Here is a 20,510-nt window from a genome sequence, read left to right as displayed (position 1 = left end):
TGCATGGGCAAGCGACTGTTTTCATGCATTGTTGTTTGCAGCATGTGGCTCCGCCATCCGCTTGTTTATTTTCCACATAAAAGTGTCACAATAAAGCCGAAGATCCTGTTCCAACTTTTCAAAATAAACTGACGCGATGATAATATACAGTATTCTCAAACGTCAAATTTTGGAGTATGCATTAATGAAAATACCTCAAATAAGGTACACGACACCCAGCTTCACGCAGGTTGCCCGAGATTCACAGAATTTACAGAAAATGTTACATTTTTGTGATTTATATCGTTGTCGGGACGATAAATGTGTTATATCAGGATATGAGATTTTGTTCATATCGCACAGCACTAGTACATATGAAGTCTACCATCAGTGATAAACATCTTCTTTACATCTGTTCATAATCAAATCAAACATCCATTGACTTAAATGCTTTTTTCTCTTAGGACTACCTGGAGAAACTTTTGGTTATCCTGGAGCACCAGGACTTAAAGGCCGACAAGGAGATTCAGGGATCCCAGGTAAGACTCACCTTACTCGGTTACGGTGAAACTTTATTTGTCATGCTGATCAATGGCCATGAGTACCATTCACAGAGAGTTGGGGAACGGCTGCAATCACAGAATTGTAAGATGGTGAAAGATGTACCCTTAGGCCCCCTCCTCGATTCAGAGATGGTCTTTCCCTTTTCACATCTCTGTAAATAAAGAAAAGCATCCAGCATCACATCACTTGTAGTGTTGTTGTTGTCATATTTTACAAACTTGTTGACATGGATCAGAATTTACATTTCCTTTATGTTTTATTTTTAGTAAAATAAATATATTTAGTGCAGGTGAAGAAATTCTTAGTACTGTGGGACAAGCTTTTTGGGAGATCAGAGTTGGTCTCCAATCTCTGATTTCTTCAGAAGTTTTATAACATTTTAAATATGTCGACAGGCGACCAAGGGAAAGTTGGTGAACCTGGCAATAATGGATTTTCAGGAAATCCAGGTTTCCTCGGACAGAAGGGGATTCCTGGTGAACAGGGACGGTATGGAATAATGGGTGAGTAACTCCTAAGAAAACAAAGTCCTGTTGCAGTAATTCCTTCATGACGTCGTAGAGATTTGTATTTACAGAAAGTGTTGAGATGTCGTTTTTCTTCTCTGCAGGCTCTCCTGGTTTCCCTGGACCAAAAGGTCAGCCTGGATTGCCAGGAATAGGAAGGGGGCCTGATGGGCTTCCTGGTCGGCCTGGATTCCTTGGAAATCGTGGGTTTAAAGGTGAAAGGAAAAAAGAAAATCCACTACATTCATACACTAATCTTACAATGATTTTTCCAAATGAGGTTAAAAAAATGGTCTTTCCAGTGTTTTTAATGTTTTGTTTGTTTGTTTTATTTTTGCTGTTTTAGGTTTTCCCGGACCACCTGGTTTGGATGGCCTTAATGGCCTAGCAGGACCTAAAGGCCTGCCTGGAAACCCAGGCAAGAATCACATTTCACGCACCAGCTGATTCTATATTTCTTGCTTTATTTCACAGCTCACTACTCACTCAGTACTCAGTAAACCAAAATGAGATGTACAATAAGCCAGATAATCCAAAGCTAAAGCTAATCTTAGCATGATCCAGTAAGAATAGATGAATGTATCAAGTAGTTAAGCCTCGATAACAGAGGAAAGATGAGCAGTTTTGCATTTTGGCCCTTTGTGTGTCTGCAGAAAAGTTCATTATTCAAAGCTGTGAGGCATACTGCTTTGGCAAAGCTCAACCTTTTCGCCCTCTTCATCAGGGTCAACATACGTCTGATTGTTTTAGGCTTGCAAAGATGAAAGATTTAACAACTTTATGTTTTTTAATCTAGGTGCAATTCTGGGAGGTAGCCCTGGCCTTTCTGGTAGTCCAGGGTTGAAGGGAGAAAGAGGTGTTTCCCAACCCGGTGTTCCAGGGTATCCCGGCCAAAAAGGACAAAGAGGAGAACCAGGTGAAATAGACTTCAATGAAATCAAAAATGTGCAGATTCAATGTGCAATAATATATATAGCAATAGATTTTTTTACTTTCTGTATATCAGGTCCTTTTGGATTGAAAGGGAGCCCGGGTATCCCTGGACCTCCTGGACCCAGATCAATAGAAAGCTTTCCTGGACCTACAGGAGATGCAGGTCTCCCTGGACTGGATGGACAGTATGGTAAATACATTTCCTTAATCAACTTGGATGATTTTGTTTTCCATTCTCTTCTTTTTTCACATTTTTTTATTTTTTCCCTTTATATTCTCCTATACTTTTCTATGCTTAGTTTTTCTTTCTTTTCCCTTTAACGTTAATTTATTCAACCTTCCTTGAATTGAATTTCTCTCTTCCTCTCCTTTTTTCTTTCTTACAGGTGTCCAAGGTCCTCCAGGTCTTCCCGGCCCACCTGGTCCAGGCACAGCTCAGGGAGACAGAGGTGACCCTGGTCTGCCAGGCTTCCCAGGGAACCCTGGTACAAAGGGTGAACCAGGATTACCTGGAGGTCCTGCATTCCCTGGCAGACCTGGTTTAAAAGGTGGAGTATGGCTAAAATACATGGCATGAACTAAAAATGCTGCTTCTTCTTTTCTATGTTTGCTCCTATATGTTTTCAATTTAAAAAAAGATAAACTGAAACATTATGTATTTGCCATTCAGGACAAAAGGGTGATGGTGGTTTTGCTGGAATTCCTGGTGTCCAGGGTTTTAGAGGTGACTCTGGTTTTCCTGGAAGCAAAGGAATGGCAGGAATTAGAGGTAGGACAGCATAAGTCTTTAGTTTCCCCCACTCTTTTCCCCACAATTTCTTCTTAATTTTCTTCTACCCTTTATCTTTCCTCCATCCCTCTTTTTCTCCACCCTTTCCCTTCCAGGGTTTCCAGGTCCAAAAGGTTTGCCTGGAGTCATATTTCCAGCTTCACTGCCAAATGGGCCATATCCACAAGGTGATCCAGGTTTCCCTGGTGAAAGAGGAAGCCCTGGTAACCCTGGAGAGCCTGGTCAGTCTGGTTTTCCTGGGCGTAAAGGTGAGTTGAAGGCACAAACAAAGTGTGTATCTGCATCCACTTAACCTGAACAGAGTTACGGGGGCACCATTATAACAGAGACATCCAGACTTCCTTCTCCTCAGTCATTTCTTCCAGCTCTTTTGGGTGAGTCCATCAAGGTTTTCCCAAGCCAGCCAACATACGTAATCTCTCCAGCATGTCCTCAATCTGCCTCAGGGCCCTCACTGAGAACACCTCACCTACGAAGCACCTGGGACGGGCCTTAGTCAGATGCCTGAACTACCTCAACTGGCTTCTTTCAATGTCAAGGAGTAATAAGGGACTTCTCCAAGTGTCTTCCAAGTGGCTGAGCTCCTCATCCTGTCTCTAAAGCTGAACCCAACAACTCTTGAGAGAAAGCTCATTTCCACCTCTCGTATCTGCGATCTGATTCTTTCAGTCACTACCCAGAGCTCTTGACCAGGCCTTATTCATGAGTAAGAGTAGGAATGTAGATTGACCAGTAAATCAGCTCTCTCTTTATCATGATGGACCAATGCAGCATTCACATCACTGCAGATGCAGCCTGAATCCATCTGTCAGCCACCTGCTGCTCTCTCCCCTCACTTGTGAACAAGACCCAGAGATATAAGAGGGAAGTTACTTGTCCCCTACCCCAAAGAGGCACTCTACGCTTTTCCAACTGAGGACCATGGCCTTGAACTTTGAGGTGTTAATTCTCATCTCTCCATGTCTCCTTTTGCCATAAACTGCCCCAGGTGGGATTTGAAGGGGACCCGGGGCTCTGCCGAATGTTTCCAGCACACCCTCGCTGTCTGTTTGTGTGTGCCTGTCCTGTCTAAAATTCCAACCTGCCACCTGGTCCAGCTCGTTCTAACGACAGCTCTACTCCTCTCTTCACCCGAGTCTCCAGAACATACAGCGGCATATCTGACATATCTGATTATGCAATTACAAAGTTGATCATTGACCTTCGGCCCAGGAAGTCCCAGTGCCAGGTCCACTAATGGACTCCCATATATTCGAAGATGGCGCTCAGTAAGGGTAAGCTGTCGTTAGAGCAGATGTCCAATGACAGAATACCTTTCGGGTTCAGACAGACTGTTTCTCCCAGTCACACTATACCCAAGGTCACACTGTCATTGTCCCCCAGAAGGACAATGAAGTCACAAAGTGGGGTATTTTTCCACACCCCACTCAGGGAACCCAAGAAGGCTGTGTACTCTGAACTATTATTTGACACATAAGCGCAAACGACAGTCAGGTCCCCGACCCTGTCGTCCTTTAGAGAAAACTCCCAATGTGCATGTACCCAGCCAAGGGATTGCAAGTATACTCAACAGCTCTCACCAAGGGCAGCTGCAGAGTGGAGCAAAGTACAACAACTCTGCATGAAACTGTTTATGAACCCAACCTGTGCATTGAGGCAAGTTCCACTATATCAAGCCGGTATCTCTTGGCCTTAAGCACTAGCTCAGGCTAGTGACATTTCATGTACCCAAAGTCAGTTTTAGCAACTCGGGATCAGACCACCAACCACAGACTTTCAACCACTGCCTAATCCACTCTGCATCAGACTCCTCCTGCAAGTAATGTGTCCACAGGAAGGGTGGCCTCATGGGCTAAACCCTGACCACCATTCACTTGCTGACAATGTTCTCCTCTAGGCTTGGCTCAAGTATGGGGCCTTTTTAGCTCCAGCCCAGCCAAGGAACAATGATCCAAATGGTTTGCGTGATTCAAACTTAGTTTACCCTTTTCACCCAGAATAAGTTGCTTTGGGAGAACATACCAGAGGTTAATTGCCACCAACAACATAGCTTCTACGACACACAAATCCCTCCATCACAATAAGATAGCATTGGAGGAGCGTTATCCTTCATATCCTGCAGGAAACAGGAGCTGTTTGTTCAGCTTAGGGTAAGCTAGTTTGCTTCCATTCAAATGCAAACAAAGTGAAAGAAGGCAAATGTTTTTAACATAGAGTTTTAAAATCTACTTTCCCCCAACATCAATATAAATAATATGCAGCTAATCTGGCATGTTTTAATGTACAGAGAGAGAAAAAACAATAATAAAGTGAGAAGATGAAAAATGAATGATAAGCAGTGTAAAATATTCTCCTGCTGCAGGTACTGTGGGGAACCCTGGTCCATCGGGTAGACTGGGCAGGACTGGAGTTCCTGGTTTTCAAGGACCTCTTGGGGATCCCGGACCTCCTGGTTTCCCTGGATCCCCAGGAGCACAAGGTCAGGATTTTTGTTTATCTTCGACTTTTTAATAGCTTATCACTTCTAGCATGTTCTTATTCTTTCCCCCGTCTTCTTCAGGGTTTCCTGGTACAATTGGCCCTCGCGGCATTCCCGGCAGCGTCGGCCGCAGCCACAGCATCGGCTACACTCTGGTTAAGCACAGCCAGAGCTCCCAGGTTCCCATGTGTCCTCAAGGCATGGCCAAACTGTGGGAGGGCTACAGTCTGCTGTATGTAGAGGGACAGGAGAAGGCACACAACCAAGACCTCGGTATGAAAACACTGTCAGGCTCTTATGAACCATAAATACTAGTTATAGCAGTCTTTGTGGGGCACAATTAAAGGTTTAAAACCTCCCTTTGTCTCTTCAGGTCAGCCGGGGTCGTGTCTCCCCAGGTTCAACACGATCCCCTTCCTCTACTGCTCGCCCAGCGAGATTTGCTACTACGCTAGCCGCAATGATAAATCCTACTGGCTCTCCACGACCGCATCCATACCCATGATGCCCGTGGAAAAGGAGGAGATAAGACCTTACATCAGCAGGTATTGTACACTGTGTTACTTTAGTCAAGCTGCCTGTCATATACATGTGCATACAATTAATGAAGCTTTCATCTGATTATATGAATAACACAGGTGTTCAGTATGTGAGGCTCCATCTCAGGCAGTGGCGGTCCACAGTCAGGATATGACAATCCCCAACTGTCCTATCGGCTGGAGGAGTCTCTGGATAGGATACTCCTTCCTAATGGTACGTAGTTAATGGCAGCTTCTACCAAACAGATTTAGACCAGCAATTAGATGAAGAGGTTATTTCTCCCCATGGTTCTGCATACTGCCAAATTGTCTTCAGAGATGTCATATTTAAAAAAAATGTCCTTTCATTTCTGACACAGCACACAGCAGCTGGTGCAGAGGGCGGCGGTCAGTCCTTGGTGTCTCCTGGTTCCTGTCTGGAGGACTTCCGGGCGACTCCGTTCATCGAGTGCAACGGCGCCAGGGGCACCTGCCACTACTTTGCCAATAAATACAGCTTCTGGCTGACAACCGTGGATCCAGAAAATGAGTTTACCTTCTCGCCAGCCAAGGAGACGCTGAAGGGAGGCCAGGAGCGCTCCAGAGTCAGCCGCTGCCAAGTGTGCAGCAAGATCTTGTAGTAGGCAAAGGTGAAAGATGGAGGAGTGAGGCGGGGAAACATCAGGAGGGGATTCACTAACATTTCAAGAATTTATGATGGAGGATGAGATGGATTTAAAAAAGAACACGTGACTGACTGAATGGACCTTTCTCCTGTGCTGTGATGGTTTCAGAATCGAGTCGAGCAACATCGGCCCCATTTTGAGAGTTTTTTAATCCCCTGTAGGAATGAACGGCTTTTAAAAAAAGAAGAAGAAGCTGGAGGTAGGAGGAGGAAAGAGAAGAGTCCCAGTGTGAGCGATCTTCTCGAGATTATCACTGATAATGGTGCTATTGTTTATGTATGTGTTTATTACGTGTCAGCTTTCTTGTGACAGATGTCAGCGAGAATCATTCTCGGCTACCTCGGAGAGTGCCCCCACCCCCATTTAGCAAACAACTGCCCCGCACACACGTTAAGTACCCAATTTAAAGGTTATCAGCTCAGGAAGTTGGTCGTTATTGGTTCTTGTCGCTCCCATAGATACTGACAGCAGGCAGAAAGTCTCTACACCAACTCTGACGTCTGACTGTCATATCTATGGGACAGACAAGCCTACAAATGCTTTTCAATGGGCTGATCACGTTCGAAGTGGGTACATAAGAGCTTAATGTGAGATGAGAGTAAAATTACAGATTGCTGGTTGATTTTAAGGTTTTAAAGCGAGTTTGCATTATCTTATTGGGCTGATCTGAGCAAAGCAGATATAAAGCTTCACTGAAATCCCATCTTTGGGAAGATGAAACCTGTTTTCTTCATAAACTTTTTATTCTACGGCAGTTTAGCATCACGAAGGTGCCCACTGTAAACACACTGGGGATTTTTTCATGTGTTGCATCAATACCTGCAGTATATTTGATGTCGGCCACTTCATTATTGGTTTGAAAATCAACTTGCCAAGACATGTGACTTGCTTGAGGTAAAAATGGCGTTGAAGCTATCCTTTGTTTTTAAGTTTTTGTGATATTTGGATTATTTTTTGGTGCCTTACAATCGGACGTGTGAATTAAAGGAGTTTTAGCTTCATGGAAAGATTTAAAAAATCTGTGGAAAACTATAACTCATTAGCAAATTATTTTTTGCATAAACAAAAAAAGACTAGAAGTATTTTTTTTATTGGACTCCAACAAAAAAACATAAACAAAGCAAGTTTCATTTCTTTAAGTGCTGGTTTTCATATAGAAGGTGAGAAGCATCATCTGTTTGGGGAACAGAAGGAACTTAGAAACAATCTAAAGTATTCCTAAACATGTCAAAGTCCCAGCGTAAGCTTCACGTAAGCCTGTGTACATTTCACAGTGGGACTCTCAGGTTGCTGCTACGTTACCGTTAGTATGACTTTAAAGGTCAAGTCAGATTTCTGTGCAACAGCTGAAATGACAATAGAGAGCTGTTGTTATTGCACTGATGTGGACACAGATGGTTCAGAACATCAAAGGGGCATACATATCTCCACCTCCACTCTCACAGGTTTTCTCTATGCTGCGACCAAACAAGTATTTCTTTTGATTATATCACACTTTTTAAGGCTGCCATTCGCTTGCATTTTGCAAAAAGACACAAAACACACGCTCTCTGATAGATGACTTATTGCTGTACATAGTGCTTACTGTATTTTTCAGCAAATCATGTTAGCGCAAAGGTCTATGATGTTGTTACTCGGTTCTTTTCTTTTGTTTTTGTGTCCTCGGACAGGTAAGAAGATGGCAAAAGGACAATTCTGTGCCTTTAAATATAGATTTTGCAAAAACAAATACAAAAACACAAAAAATTTGAAATTGTATCTGTTTTTGCATTAAATTTGGTTTTCCTCTGAGTCAAACAGGTTCATCTGTGCTTGGACAGTGGAAGCTACAGCATGACTTGTAACCACTACGACCTCTAGCACGTCTCTCTCTGCTGGTAGCCCTGACTTTAACGCTGTGCCACATAGTACATTTGTGTCTGTATTGTTTTTTTTGTAATCTAGATTTGTAATTATTGAGTCGTGACACTAGCCCCTGGTTTTATTTACTGAGAAGTGAGGGAATGGGAAGGTAATGATGTGTACATTAAATTTTATGGAAAGGAAAACATGCCTGTGTTTTTATATGGGAGATATATTCACCGCTGATGATTTAGGATGCTAACAGCACACTTTATTGCCAGTTTGGACTTCACCGCTCGTTCAGAGCCAAATGGAGAAACATGCTTTAAGATCCCTGAGTGACAGAAAAGAAATGCAGTTTTCCTCAAAGAGGATCCATAACAAATCAAAAGTGGCAACGTAACATGTCTGTTCCTGTAACGTGTGTTTCTGTGCTCACACACTTTGAAATAAAGTCTCAAAACTACTTAACAAATGCATGTTTTTTGTTTTTAGCTCAACATGAGGAAGTGAAGTGAATTTAAATATAAAATCTGTAAAACCAAATGTTGCTGCCAGTGGTACTGGTTCATTTCACAAAGTGGATGTAATAGAGAAATAGAAGATACAGCCAGACGGTTGAAACATGAGCACATTTGGGTGTTCTGATAGGACAACGACTCCAAACACACATCAAAACTGTTTTTAGAATAGATAAAGCAGGCTGACATTTACAGAAGGGATAGGCCTTTCCAATGGCTCCATGGTCCATCTCAGAAAACCAACAACCTTTAATTAACTCTGCCATGCTGCCAAGAACAGTGGCCAATCCAGCTGGAAGTATGCGGTTGTTTATGTTGTTTACCAAAAGCATCTTAGCAAAGGACATTAACCCAAAGCTTAGTGGAGGAATCTACTTTTGACCATGTGTGGATTAGAGAAAATCCAAATTAAAATTAAACTTGTGCATCTGAATACCTTTTTTTTAGTCATTACAGATGTGTGCTCTAATCAATCACTACACCCTGGAAAGAAAACAGTTCAAAGAATTTATTAAAAGGCCAAAGTTACCATGCCATGTGACCATGATGATGTAAGATGCGCGAAAGTGATTAAATAAAAATAATTAAGAACAACTATTACAAAAAGGAAAAGGCCAAAACAATATCAGAAATGAAAATTGCAGAAGAGATAGATCACAAATTCTGTTTCTGCCTCTTAGTTTTTATTCACATTAATAATTTTTATATGTTTCTATTTAAAATTGGAATAATAAAACACAGATAGATAGATAGATAGATAGATAGATAGATAGATAGATAGATAGATAGATAGATAGATAGATAGATAGATAGATAGATAGATAGATAGATAGATAGAACCTTCGCTCCAGTCCAGTAGGTGGCGGTAGTTCACCTTTTCAAAAGAAGAAGAAGAAGCGGAACTCGTAGCACAACAACAACATTGTTAGCAGCATTAGCTCGCAAAAAAGCGAGGAGACTTTTTTCTTCTTATTTGGGTCCCATTAACAGGTGAGTGTAATAACCGAGGGCCGTCAGAGAGTGTGAATGTGCAGTCTGTTGCCCTGTGTGCTTGTACGGTCGGAGAATCGCACATTTGTGAGCCGTTTCAGCTATGTGCACAACGTTAGCTCTCAGGCTAACGCTAGCTCCTAACGTTTTATTTAGTGGTTGTGTGCAAAAGTCACTGCATGCAAAGAGTTCTCGTACAGGATGAAGATTAAGGTGTGATGATGAGGATGCAGTGCTGTTGGATTTGTCCTCCTTGGTGAAATAGTTAGTCGACAGCCAGAAAAAATGACTACACATTCATGAAAGCTGATTTCTCGAGAGCTTTTTGTATTCTGCTCGTTGTATCCTGTTAATTACAACGTATACTCGGATACAGGCGTCATTGATACTTGTGGTAACGAGCGGTGTGCACGGATGGGTCCAGATACTCAGAAGGTTAGACGTCAAGATGTTTTGTGTGTCAGGTTTCTTTACTAAAACTCATATTTCTTGAACCCCAGAGGCCTAGAGATACACGCAAGATTTACCACGGTTACACCAGTTGTCTTTTTTTAAGATCTGAGGAGGTTTATTGCATACTGACTTGTCTCGTTATTAAGGGTTCAACCTTCAAATGGTTGGTGAGCTCCACAGTCAACATATCCCAGTTCAACAAGCATCTTTGGGATGTGGTCGAGCGACAGATTCTCATTATGAATGTGCAGCTGACAAATCTGGACTGACACTCAAAGCCATTATACAACACGCCTCATTCATACAAGCACTTGCTCTATGCTTTGAAATGCTTTCTATCTAACATTCATACACATTCATACTCAAATGGATGCATCGAAGAACAGCTTGGTATCTTGCCCAAGGATACACGCAGACTGGCCAACCTTCCAGTCAGTAGATGATCTAGTCTACCGCCTGAGCAACAGCCACCCCATACAGTGTGATGGGGTTAGGGGTGCTGATCATGCAAATGTGGACCAGAATGGTTCCAGCATCTTGTTAAATCTGTGCCTTTTCTAAGCAGCATTTGTATTTTTCTATTCTTTAACTTACTGCTCTGACTGAGGTCGAGCCCGTTGTCCAAACAATTGTGTTTGACCTGGGCTAAAAGTCAATGTTTGAATCAACTGTTATTACTGTTGACAGAGGCCAAGTGGAGATAATCTTGCATAAGAGCACAAAGGAATTTGTGCTTTGATGGCAGAGTGATAAAGGCAAACATCAGGTATAAATAAACAGTGCTGAGTAACAATAAGTGACCATAGGTGTGTGTGAAGTTGAAATAGTGTGTGTGAGGTCAGCATACAGGCAGAGTAGAGCCAGTGTGACTCATTCAGGAGGTTGGATTTAAAAAAGAAAAGCAAACACCCACAGTGGTGGGGACCATGATTTGATCTGTTAATACCTGGTTAAAGCATGTGTCTGTAGCTGTAATGCTTAAAAGTATAAAAGGTAAATTAAAAAGTTGGAAGTGAACAGCAACAAGATCCACTGTTTGATTTCTCACCGATTTTTACACTGGCTGCCATCAGAACTACTTTAACTCTACTTAACATAGAGTCAGCAAGGTGTTAAAAATGTTCAGTTGGTGAGCCAGTGGGAGTTGTACCCTCAGGAGTTGCATCCAATCTGGTCTTCTGCTGCTGTAGCCCATCTGCTTCAAAGGATGATGCTCTTTTGTCTGCCTGTCAAGAATTAGTCGACTCTGCTCATTCAAAAAGGAAAAAAAAGAAGGTAGTCCACTCCATGTTTTGGGAATAACTTGTCCATTCCAGTCTAGTTAATTGGACGAATAATACTCAACTTCGGGTTTTCAGTTAATCCATGAAGGTGAACAAGCAAAGAAGTCAGAAGTAGAGCAGGGCGATATGGCCAAAAATATTTATCACGATATACATTTGAACATTTGCGATAACGATATAACTGACGATATAATTGACACTAGACAAAATACTTTACAACTCCACAACTTTATTAGTGCAAAAAACCCCATCAATGTATTTTCACTTAAACAAGCAGCTGTTTTTTATGTGCATTAAAGTTATATAAAAATTTTACAGTGCAAATGCAAATTCCTTGCTGACAGTTTAACCAAAAGGCATTTCCAGTGGAAATTGGCCGACATATCCTCAGCATAACCATGTATAATATCCACAAAACTTAAAAAAGGTTATACACACACAATACAGTAATATTATGTTGAAGCACAATACGTATCACTCCGCGAGGCTCCTGCCTACGATAGCCGTAATGCTCCGACAATCCATCAAGCTGTGGGGGTTCGTAGCTTAGCAAAGTCGCACTAAAACATTTGACAGATTTTCGAGCGCCGTGTACATAAAATCGTTTCGAGGTCAGTAAACACAACCAGAGTTCATACATAAGGCACACAGGATTATAAGGGGCACTGTCAATTTTCAGAAAAATCAAAGGATTTATTTTAAGTGTGCCGTATTTTCCAAAAAACACGGTAATAACAACAGCCCGCTAGCATGCTCTACCAAAAATAGTGCTTTGTTGTGTGTCTGACGGACGAAAGCTAAACCAGTTCCACACCAGTGAAGTTGCATTTTTACAAACCAATTCTGGTTCATCTGTTTCATTCAACGATCCGCTTTCGCTCTTCTCATTCTGCGTCGCCGCCATGTGCGTATGTAAACAAACTCACTGCGCATTTTACCCATATTCTATCGCGATATTTCATTTTCTTATCGTTGCCCAAAATTACACCGGTATTACCGTGAATGGTATGATACAGCCCAGCCCTAGTCAGAAGTTCAACAACAGAAACGATGCAAAGCCAAATCAACTAGATCATCTAGCTAGTGTACTTACGGTGCTGGAGCAGTGTTGATCGGTCCAACGTGAGATTCACTACATGTGGACTTAGTATGACCTGAGGTCCCAAAATCACCACTTCTTGCTGCTACTTTTTCCAGCCCCCCAGAAAACACACAGTGCCTGGTAGACCCCATGAGAAAGGCTTTAATCTGCACTCCTACTGCGCCAAGTCAGAGTGATCTTACTGGCTGACTGTACAAATGAAAACACACAGAAATTCATTACAAAAACCACATTCAAAATAACTAATCTGGCACTCGCAGCAAGGTGTACCTAACGAAGTGGCCAGTGAGTGTAAATAGTTGTTAGACACAGACTTTGACTTGAAATTTAAATAAGTACCCCATAAATACTGCTGGTGTTATACTCCTTGACTTCAATATATCTTAATTTATTTGAATAATTTTTTTTTTTTAAAAAGAGGAAAATACACAAATTTGTAATTTTGGACGACACTGTTGTTGCTGTTTTCTTTTTTTTTTAAACTTCCAGTAAAAACTATGCAGAATAAAACCTTTCATAATTAAAGAAAAAAAAGAAAAAACTTATGAGCTATGTGATTCTTTGCCACTAGGTGGCAGTACTCGCTGTCTGAAAGTGAGAGAGGGGAAAGAGCTAATGTAAGAAAGGAGAAATGAGAAATCACTCAGCAAGTCTCGAGTGCAGGTTTCAGAGATGGTGAAGAGAAAGCAGGAGAGGAGGATTCATCAAAAAGTGTGGTGAAAGATGCAAACACAGAAAACAGGGAGTTTAAATGTGTTTGATAAATGTGCTTAAGAGTTGGGAGATGGACTCAACCTCATTGATCCCTGACGCTTAATTTCAAAAGGCCAGCCGAGTAATCAGGTTCACTTTAAATAACTGTCATGCCAGTTAGACGAGAGAAAGATGAGGTGCAGTGACTTTAACTCTCAGATGAGGCAAGAAGAAAAAAGATGATTTGGATTGTGATGGAAATCCGAGGAGAGGGAGCAGTATTTCCAGTCTGAAACTTGACTTCTTTTCTTTAAAAAAGCAGAGAAATCAGAGAAAGTGAGGAAACAAGTTTAAGAACTGAGCCTCTTTCAACACTTGCTGCTCAATTTACACCACCCTTCTTTCTAACAGGGGAGACAGATGCAGGCAGGTGGAGTGGAGTGGGGTGGGAGTGCTTCCAGAGGGAGCTCAGTATGCATCTTAGTTCAGCATTTAGAAAACATCTCCACATTTTGCCTCTTTGTTCACCGTCTCAGGTACGCTGGAATTTTCGGACACCCACTCGAACATGTCCTATGTCTTCATCAACGACTCGTCGCAGACCAGCGTGCCTCTGCTGCAGTCGTGCATCGATGGAGACCTGCCCTTCGCCAAGAGGCTGCTAGAGACCGGATGCGACCCCAACATCCGTGACAACCGGGGCCGCACCGGCCTCCACCTAGCCGCCGCCAGAGGGAACGTGGAAATATGCCGCCTCTTGCACAAGTTCGGGGCCGATCTGCTGGCAACGGATTATCAGGGGAATACGGCGCTGCACCTGTGCGGCCACGTGGATACGATACAGTTCCTGGTGTCCAACGGGCTGAAGATCGACATCTGGTAAGAATTCAGAGTTCAGGTGATGACAGTGAGCTGTTTCCACCCTGAGCAACTTAATGTTCTCTCATTTTAACTCCACTTTTAATTTCATGTATATCAACTATTCAGAATCATGTAGTCATGCATGATTCATGTTGATATGGTAGAAGCTAAAAGCCATGTGGTGTACTGAGACTGTTTGGGTTGTAATACCCTCTCTAAACAACTTAAATCTGCCCTTTAGAGATTTCTGAATGAATGAAAAAAGCACTAAACTCAAATTAAACTGCAATGAGCAAAGCTGCTCTAGAGATGATCTGAATCCACAAAGAACTGACAACAGAAAAGAAGCAAAAAGAAACAAATTTAAAATTGAGCAGACAGCAGTACTCTGAATCTTCAGTCGGAGGTTTGTGTTAATTCTGTCAGAGTATTCATTTAATGTTATTTGGGTTGTTTTTTCTTTGTAACTGCTTATTGAGCATCTTAAATATATAAAGTTAGTTGGGGAATTTGAATCAAAGTATCGTAAATTTCATGAATGAAAGAAATATAACTAAAAAATAAGTCTTTTCTATGTAACTGCTGCTAAAATCCCACTGGTGGAATTCACCTTTCACCTCTCAGCAGAGCAAATCGAATGACTTCCTGTCCCCTCGGGGGGAGTGCACTGTTGCTCCCCTCAGAGGAGACGAGAGGAGTATTTGGTTCTGTTTGTTTGCAGTTTTCAAACTATTGTGTTCAAATCGTGTGTGATGGTAAACACCAATAAGAGTTCGAGCTGATTTCATTTTGAGGGAAAATCGAGTCAAGGTTGCACCAGATGTGAAAATTGTTAAAACCTTTAGATCACGCACATTTTTCTTTTGTATGGATCGTCTTCAACCTTCACAACCATTTACTATCATCTTGGGCACCATGAGTAGCATTTCACCTTTACCAACTTTTGGGTTATCAAGTAAGTTGTGAACAAACTAAAGCTGAATATCTGATGTTTCTCTGGGAGACTTTAAAGCTCTGATAAATAATCCTGTAACTGAAGAGTGCAATAAACCAGACTTTGTGTTTTTGCTGGTACTGTGATATCGCTCCCCAGCAGACACAAAAATGATCACGTGAGCATGAACACAACAGGAAGTCTCTGAACTCTTCATGCATGTAAATCTAAACCAGTGTCTGAAAGTGTCAGACATAGTACACATTTTGCTGTGTGTGTTCAAATGCTTACAAGATGAATGGATACGGATAAGCTAACAGATCTCAGTCACCCCATGGCAAACACAAGAGATGACCTCATGCTGCTGCTGTACTGATTACCCTCTTTTTAGACTGTTAGACTTGTCTGAAAGATGCCCCTGATGAAGCTGCTGAAATATGACACAAACACTTAGATACGTTCTGGTTTTTCAGGGAATATTTGGGAGTTGTGAAATTGTTTTAATTCACTAAATGAGGTCATCACTTACTGCTATGAGTTGATGTTACGTAAATCACCCATACCCGCGACAAAGCCAGTACCAAGGCCATCTGACTCATTGTTTGCTGGGATTACTAAAAAGGATTCAGTGCTTTCAGTTTTCAGTTGAACTTAACTAAAACATTAGCTTTTAATTCTACTGTGCAGACTAATCATATTGTTTTTATCTGCAGGCTACATGTGTGACTGTAGTTATGTATGCACAGTTGTGGAACAGCATATTCACATCATGGAGGTTTCCTGGTTCAAGTTACAGTGGGGCAAAAAAGTATTTAGTCAGCCACCGATTGTGCAAGTTCCCCCACTTAAAATGATGACAGAGGTCAGTAATTTGCACCAGAGGTACACTTCAACTGTGAGAGACAGAATGTGAAAAAAAAATCCATGAATCCACATGGTAGGATTTGTAAAGAATTTATTCGTAACTCAGGGTGGAAAATAAGTATTTGGTCACCTCAAACAAGGAAAATCTCTGGCTCTCACAGACCTGTAACGTCTTCCATAAGAAGCTTTTCTGTCCCCCACTCGTTACCTGTATGAATGGCACCTGTTTGAACTCATCATCTGTATAAAAGACACCTGTCCACAGCCTCAAACAGTCAGACTCCAAACTCCGCCATGGCCAAGACCAAAGAGCTTTCGAAGGACACCAGGAAAATCAGAATCAGAATCGGAATACTTTATTGATCCCTGGGGGAAATTATTTTTTGTTACAGTGCTCCATTTTAAACCAACATTAAGACAAGACAGACAATACACTAACTAAGAATAGTACAATATATACATATATATACATACATACATACATACATACATACATACATAAGTCACTTATAAATAAATATTTGGAAAAGAAACATGTGTAGCTGTAGCAGCAAACAGTGTGTTAAGTGGATGCGTTGTACAGGGAGATGGCCACAGGCAGGAATGATTTCCTGTGTCGTTCAGTGGTGCTTTTCGGTAATCTCAGTCTCTCACTGAACGAGCTCCTGTGGCTGACCAACATGTCATGGAGTGGGTGGGAGGTGTTATCCAACATTGTCTTTATCTTGGACAGCATCCGCCTCTCCGACACCACCTTGAGGGAGTCCAGCTCCATCCCCACAACATTACTGGCCTTACGGATCAGTTTATTAAGTCTGTTGGCATCTGCGACCCTCAGCCTGCTCCCCCAGCATGCATCAGCATAGAGGATCGCACTGGCCACAACAGACTCATAGAAAATCCTCAGCATTTTCTGGCAGATGTTGAAGGACCTCAGTCGCCTCAAAAAATAGAGACGACTCTGGCCCTTCCTGTAAAGTGCTGTGGTGTTTTTAGCCCAGTCCAGTTTATTGTCAATGTGTACTCCAAGGTATTTATAGTCCTCCACAATGTCAACACTGACCCCCTGGATTGAAACAGGGGTCAAGTGTTTCCTGGTCTTCCTGAAGTCCACGATCAGTGAAAAGTATTGTAGATCTGCACCAGACTGGGAAGAGTGAATCTACAATAGGCAAGCAGCTTGGTGTGAAAAAATCAACTGTGGGAGCAATCATCAGAAAATGGAAGACATACAAGACCACTGATAATCTCCCACGATCTGGGGCTCCACGCAAGATCTCATCCCGTGGGGTCAAAATGATCATGAGAACGGTGAGCAAAGATCCCAGAACCACACGGGGGGACCTGGTGAATGACCTGCAGAGAGCTGGGACCAAAGTAACAAAGGTCACCATCAGTAACACACTACAACGGCAGGGAATCAAATCCCGCAGTGCCAGACGTGTTCCGCTGCTGAAGCCAGTGCATGTCCAGGCCCGTCTGAAGTTTGCCAGAGAGCACATGGATGATACAGCAGAGGATTGGGAGAATGTCATGTGGTCAGATGAAACCAAAGTAGAACTTTTTGGTATAAACTCAACTCGTCGTGTTTGGAGGAAGAAGAATACTGAGTTGCATCCCAAGAACACCATACCTACTGTGAAGCATGGGGGTGGAAACATCATGCTATGGGGCTGTTTTTCTGCCAAGGGGACAGGACGACTGATCCGTGTTAAGGACAGAATGAATGGGGCCATGTATCGTGAGATTTTGAGCCAAAACCTCCTTCCATCAGTGAGAACTTTGAAGATGAGACGAGGCTGGGTCTTCCAACATGACAATGATCCAAAACACACCGCCCGGGCAACAAAGGAGTGGCTCCGTAAGAAGCATTTGAAAGTCCTGGAGTGGCCTAGCCAGTCTCCAGACCTCAACCCCATAGAAAATCTGTGGCGGGAGTTGAAAGTCCGTGTTGCTCGGCGACAGCCCCAAAACATCACTGCTCTCGAGAAGATCTGCATGGAGGAATGGGCCAAAATACCAGCTACTGTGTGTGCAAACCTGGTAAAGACCTATAGTAAACGTTTGACCTCTGTTATTGCCAACAAAGGTTATGTTACAAAGTATTGAGTTGTATTTTTGTTATTGACCAAATACTTATTTTCCACCCTGATTTACGAATAAATTCTTTACAAATCCTACCATGTGGATTCATGGATTTTCTCTTCACATTCTGTCTCTCACAGTTGAAGTGTACCTCTGGTGCAAATTACTGACCTCTGTCATCATTTTAGGTGGGGGAACTTGCACAATCGGTGGCTGACTAAATACTTTTTTGCCCCACTGTAATACAAAACTCGTGTGTTGGATAAAAGAAATAATAGATTTCTTTTGTTCTTACTGCAGTAACCACAACGGATCGACTCCTCTGGTGCTGGCGAAGAGACGCGGAGTCAACAAGGATGCTATTCGTCTGCTGGAGGGGCTGGAGGAGCAGGAGGTGAAAGGCTTCAACAGAGGAGCCCACTCCAAACTGGAGACCATGCAGATGGCTGACAGTGAGAGGTGAGCAGAGCTGGAAGGAGAGAGGGTGGAGAGCCAATCGGGACAGATCATGCAGCCAAAGCATGATCTGTCCTGATTGGCTCTCTCCTGCAAAGCAGGTAGAGTTTCAAGCAAGACTTCACACAGCTTTAAGAGCAATAATACTGACCCAGAGAACTGTTCTGTGCCTGCTTTAAATTAGACTTAAAATGAGATTCTGGAAGGGTCTATCTTCATTTTAGCTCCTACACTGATTGTGGGTTTTCTTAGCTTTACCACAGAAAAAAGGAACAAGAACAGAGTTACATGTGAGCGATAACAAACTTCTGTGTGTGTGTGTCTCAGTGCGATGGAGAGCCACTCCTTACTGAACCCGAACCTGCAGAGCACCGAGGGCGTCCTGTCCAGCTTCAGGACCACCTGGCAGGAGTTTGTGGAGGACCTGGGCTTTTGGAGGGTCCTGCTGCTGCTGGTGGTCATCGCCCTCCTCTCCCTGGGCATTGCCTACTACGTCAGTGGGGTCCTGCCTTTCTCCACCAGCCAGCTGGAGCTGGTGCACTGAGTAAAGGCTGGGAAGAAGGGTGCGGAAGAGGCAGTAAAATAAATGAATGAAGGTCTGCGTTCAGCTTTGTGTATAGAACAAAAACCCAGAGTTTTGTTTCTTTGTTGCCCACATTTGATCCTTTTTTATTGTGGTCTTAACAACATCATATGATACTGTTAGTAAAGCGACGCAATTTAAAAAATATTATAAATATTTTTAGGTGATTAACGAGAGAGGACGGTGACTCAGAGACTTCATGTGTGGCCTAACACCTCGACTCATTGATAGACTCATTTCCTCTTCCTCACACTTGTCATGTCATCTCTGTTTGCTCTGTTACAAGCTGTATATTGCTGATGTTTTGTATCTTTTCATTGTTTTCTCTCACTTGTTATTTATTCAAATGTCTTTGGTGTGAATTTTTCCCTCGCTGTCTTTATTTCACACAAATACCTGCAGCCTTTCTGGCTGGAAACAGTTTTGTCAGGATAACAGAGCCGACTGCAGAGAAACACCTGGGCTGAGTTTAGATGAAGCTTCAGGTTTAACTGGGATTATGGCAGCAGATTAATGCTTCTTACTTTGTTGTATATTCATTTTATCTTAATGTGCTTTTGTTAAAGGTTTTCAGTGTTTATTCCATCAAACATTTGAAGTCATTTAATGTGCAAAATGAATAAAATCATGACTGTAATCTGCATCAGGTTAGAGCGTCACTTTGTTACCAACTCAAAACTTTATTGGCACACAGCAGCTAACCTGAGCTTTTTACAAAGCGCAAAGAAAACAGAGTGAAGACTGCAAATCTGTAGAAACAGGCAGGATTAGTACTCGCTGTAAATGAATATACATACAGAACTTGCTCTCACCAATGGGGGGAAAACCTTCAGCTGTTACTGATCTTTGATGATTCAGCATTTTAATGATCTGGGTGACGGTAAGAAAGATGTTACAAAGAAAAACAAACACTTGAGATTCTTGTTTGTACCGTAAATTGTTGGAAGACCGCAAATCAAGCCTTACTGGAAGCTTTTTCAGGTATAAGCCTTACTTTCATTCAGTGATTGTACACATTGAGTGTACAGTCATTTGTACCCACCTTTTTGCTCACACTCATTTGCAAATGTTCAGTTACCCCGTACCCACTGCTGTTGAAGAGCTTTGAGACACACAGAACAATAACAGTTTCACTGAGGAAGAAAGATGGACAATGTCACACTCTCACCCATGGCTGTTTATTGTCCTGTTTTTTAGTGACATATAGACCCTCCCCTGGATGTGCCCTGTTAGAAAAGAGAATATCCTGTCAAATTAAGGCTAAGACTGTTAAAACCAGGCTGTGATGTGTTTGACTTCAACTAATATCAGTACATAAATGTGTCACCGCTTTTTTCCGTTACATAATGTGGTAAAGTGCTGTAGGCTACATGTTTGGTAAAAATGAT

The 20,510-nt window shown here is 42.3% G+C and overlaps 2 protein-coding genes across 2 annotated transcripts in view; both read left to right on the top strand.

Moving 5' to 3' along the window:
* The window catches only part of LOC146579613 (uncharacterized), a 92,055-nt gene extending 83,552 nt beyond the window's left edge, over positions 1-8,503 (top strand). Inside the window, exons 51-64 of the mRNA XM_085267984.1 lie at positions 444-518; positions 939-1,046; positions 1,154-1,264; positions 1,396-1,467; positions 1,846-1,965; positions 2,056-2,172; positions 2,369-2,530; positions 2,653-2,751; positions 2,868-3,020; positions 5,135-5,251; positions 5,333-5,524; positions 5,625-5,796; positions 5,890-6,004; positions 6,150-8,503. Of these exons, the coding sequence (XP_085124110.1) occupies positions 444-518; positions 939-1,046; positions 1,154-1,264; positions 1,396-1,467; positions 1,846-1,965; positions 2,056-2,172; positions 2,369-2,530; positions 2,653-2,751; positions 2,868-3,020; positions 5,135-5,251; positions 5,333-5,524; positions 5,625-5,796; positions 5,890-6,004; positions 6,150-6,410 (1,874 nt within the window). The 3' untranslated portion in view covers positions 6,411-8,503. The remainder of the gene's footprint in view (positions 1-443; positions 519-938; positions 1,047-1,153; positions 1,265-1,395; positions 1,468-1,845; positions 1,966-2,055; positions 2,173-2,368; positions 2,531-2,652; positions 2,752-2,867; positions 3,021-5,134; positions 5,252-5,332; positions 5,525-5,624; positions 5,797-5,889; positions 6,005-6,149) is intronic.
* Positions 8,504-9,673: 1,170 nt separating this feature from the next.
* LOC146579612 (ankyrin repeat domain-containing protein 46) lies at positions 9,674-19,765 on the top strand. The gene is made up of 4 exons (XM_085263866.1): positions 9,674-9,808; positions 13,876-14,218; positions 18,384-18,542; positions 18,867-19,765. The coding sequence occupies exons 2-4, from the start codon at positions 13,908-13,910 to the stop codon at positions 19,081-19,083; spliced, it is 687 nt and encodes a 228-aa protein (XP_085119992.1). The 5' UTR covers positions 9,674-9,808; positions 13,876-13,907; the 3' UTR covers positions 19,084-19,765.
* The last annotated feature ends 745 nt before the right edge of the window (positions 19,766-20,510 follow it).

Source organism: Mchenga conophoros, linkage group LG3, assembly GCF_057382185.1.
Source record: "Mchenga conophoros isolate Kocher_MC1m ecotype Shallow Benthic linkage group LG3, M_conophoros_male_GT1.1, whole genome shotgun sequence".
NCBI classification, from domain to species: domain Eukaryota; kingdom Metazoa; phylum Chordata; class Actinopteri; order Cichliformes; family Cichlidae; genus Mchenga; species Mchenga conophoros.
This window is presented reverse-complemented; position numbering and strand designations above follow the sequence as displayed.

Bases quoted from the DNA above. Each gene is read 5' to 3' on its own strand.
- LOC146579612 (XM_085263866.1), top strand. From the start codon at position 13,908: ATGTCCTATGTCTTCATCAACGACTCGTCGCAGACCAGCGTGCCTCTG. The intron at 14,219-18,383 runs GTAAGAATTCAG...TTCTTACTGCAG, and splicing joins GGGCTGAAGATCGACATCTG to TAACCACAACGGATCGACTC. The intron at 18,543-18,866 runs GTGAGCAGAGCT...TGTGTGTCTCAG, and splicing joins CAGATGGCTGACAGTGAGAG to TGCGATGGAGAGCCACTCCT.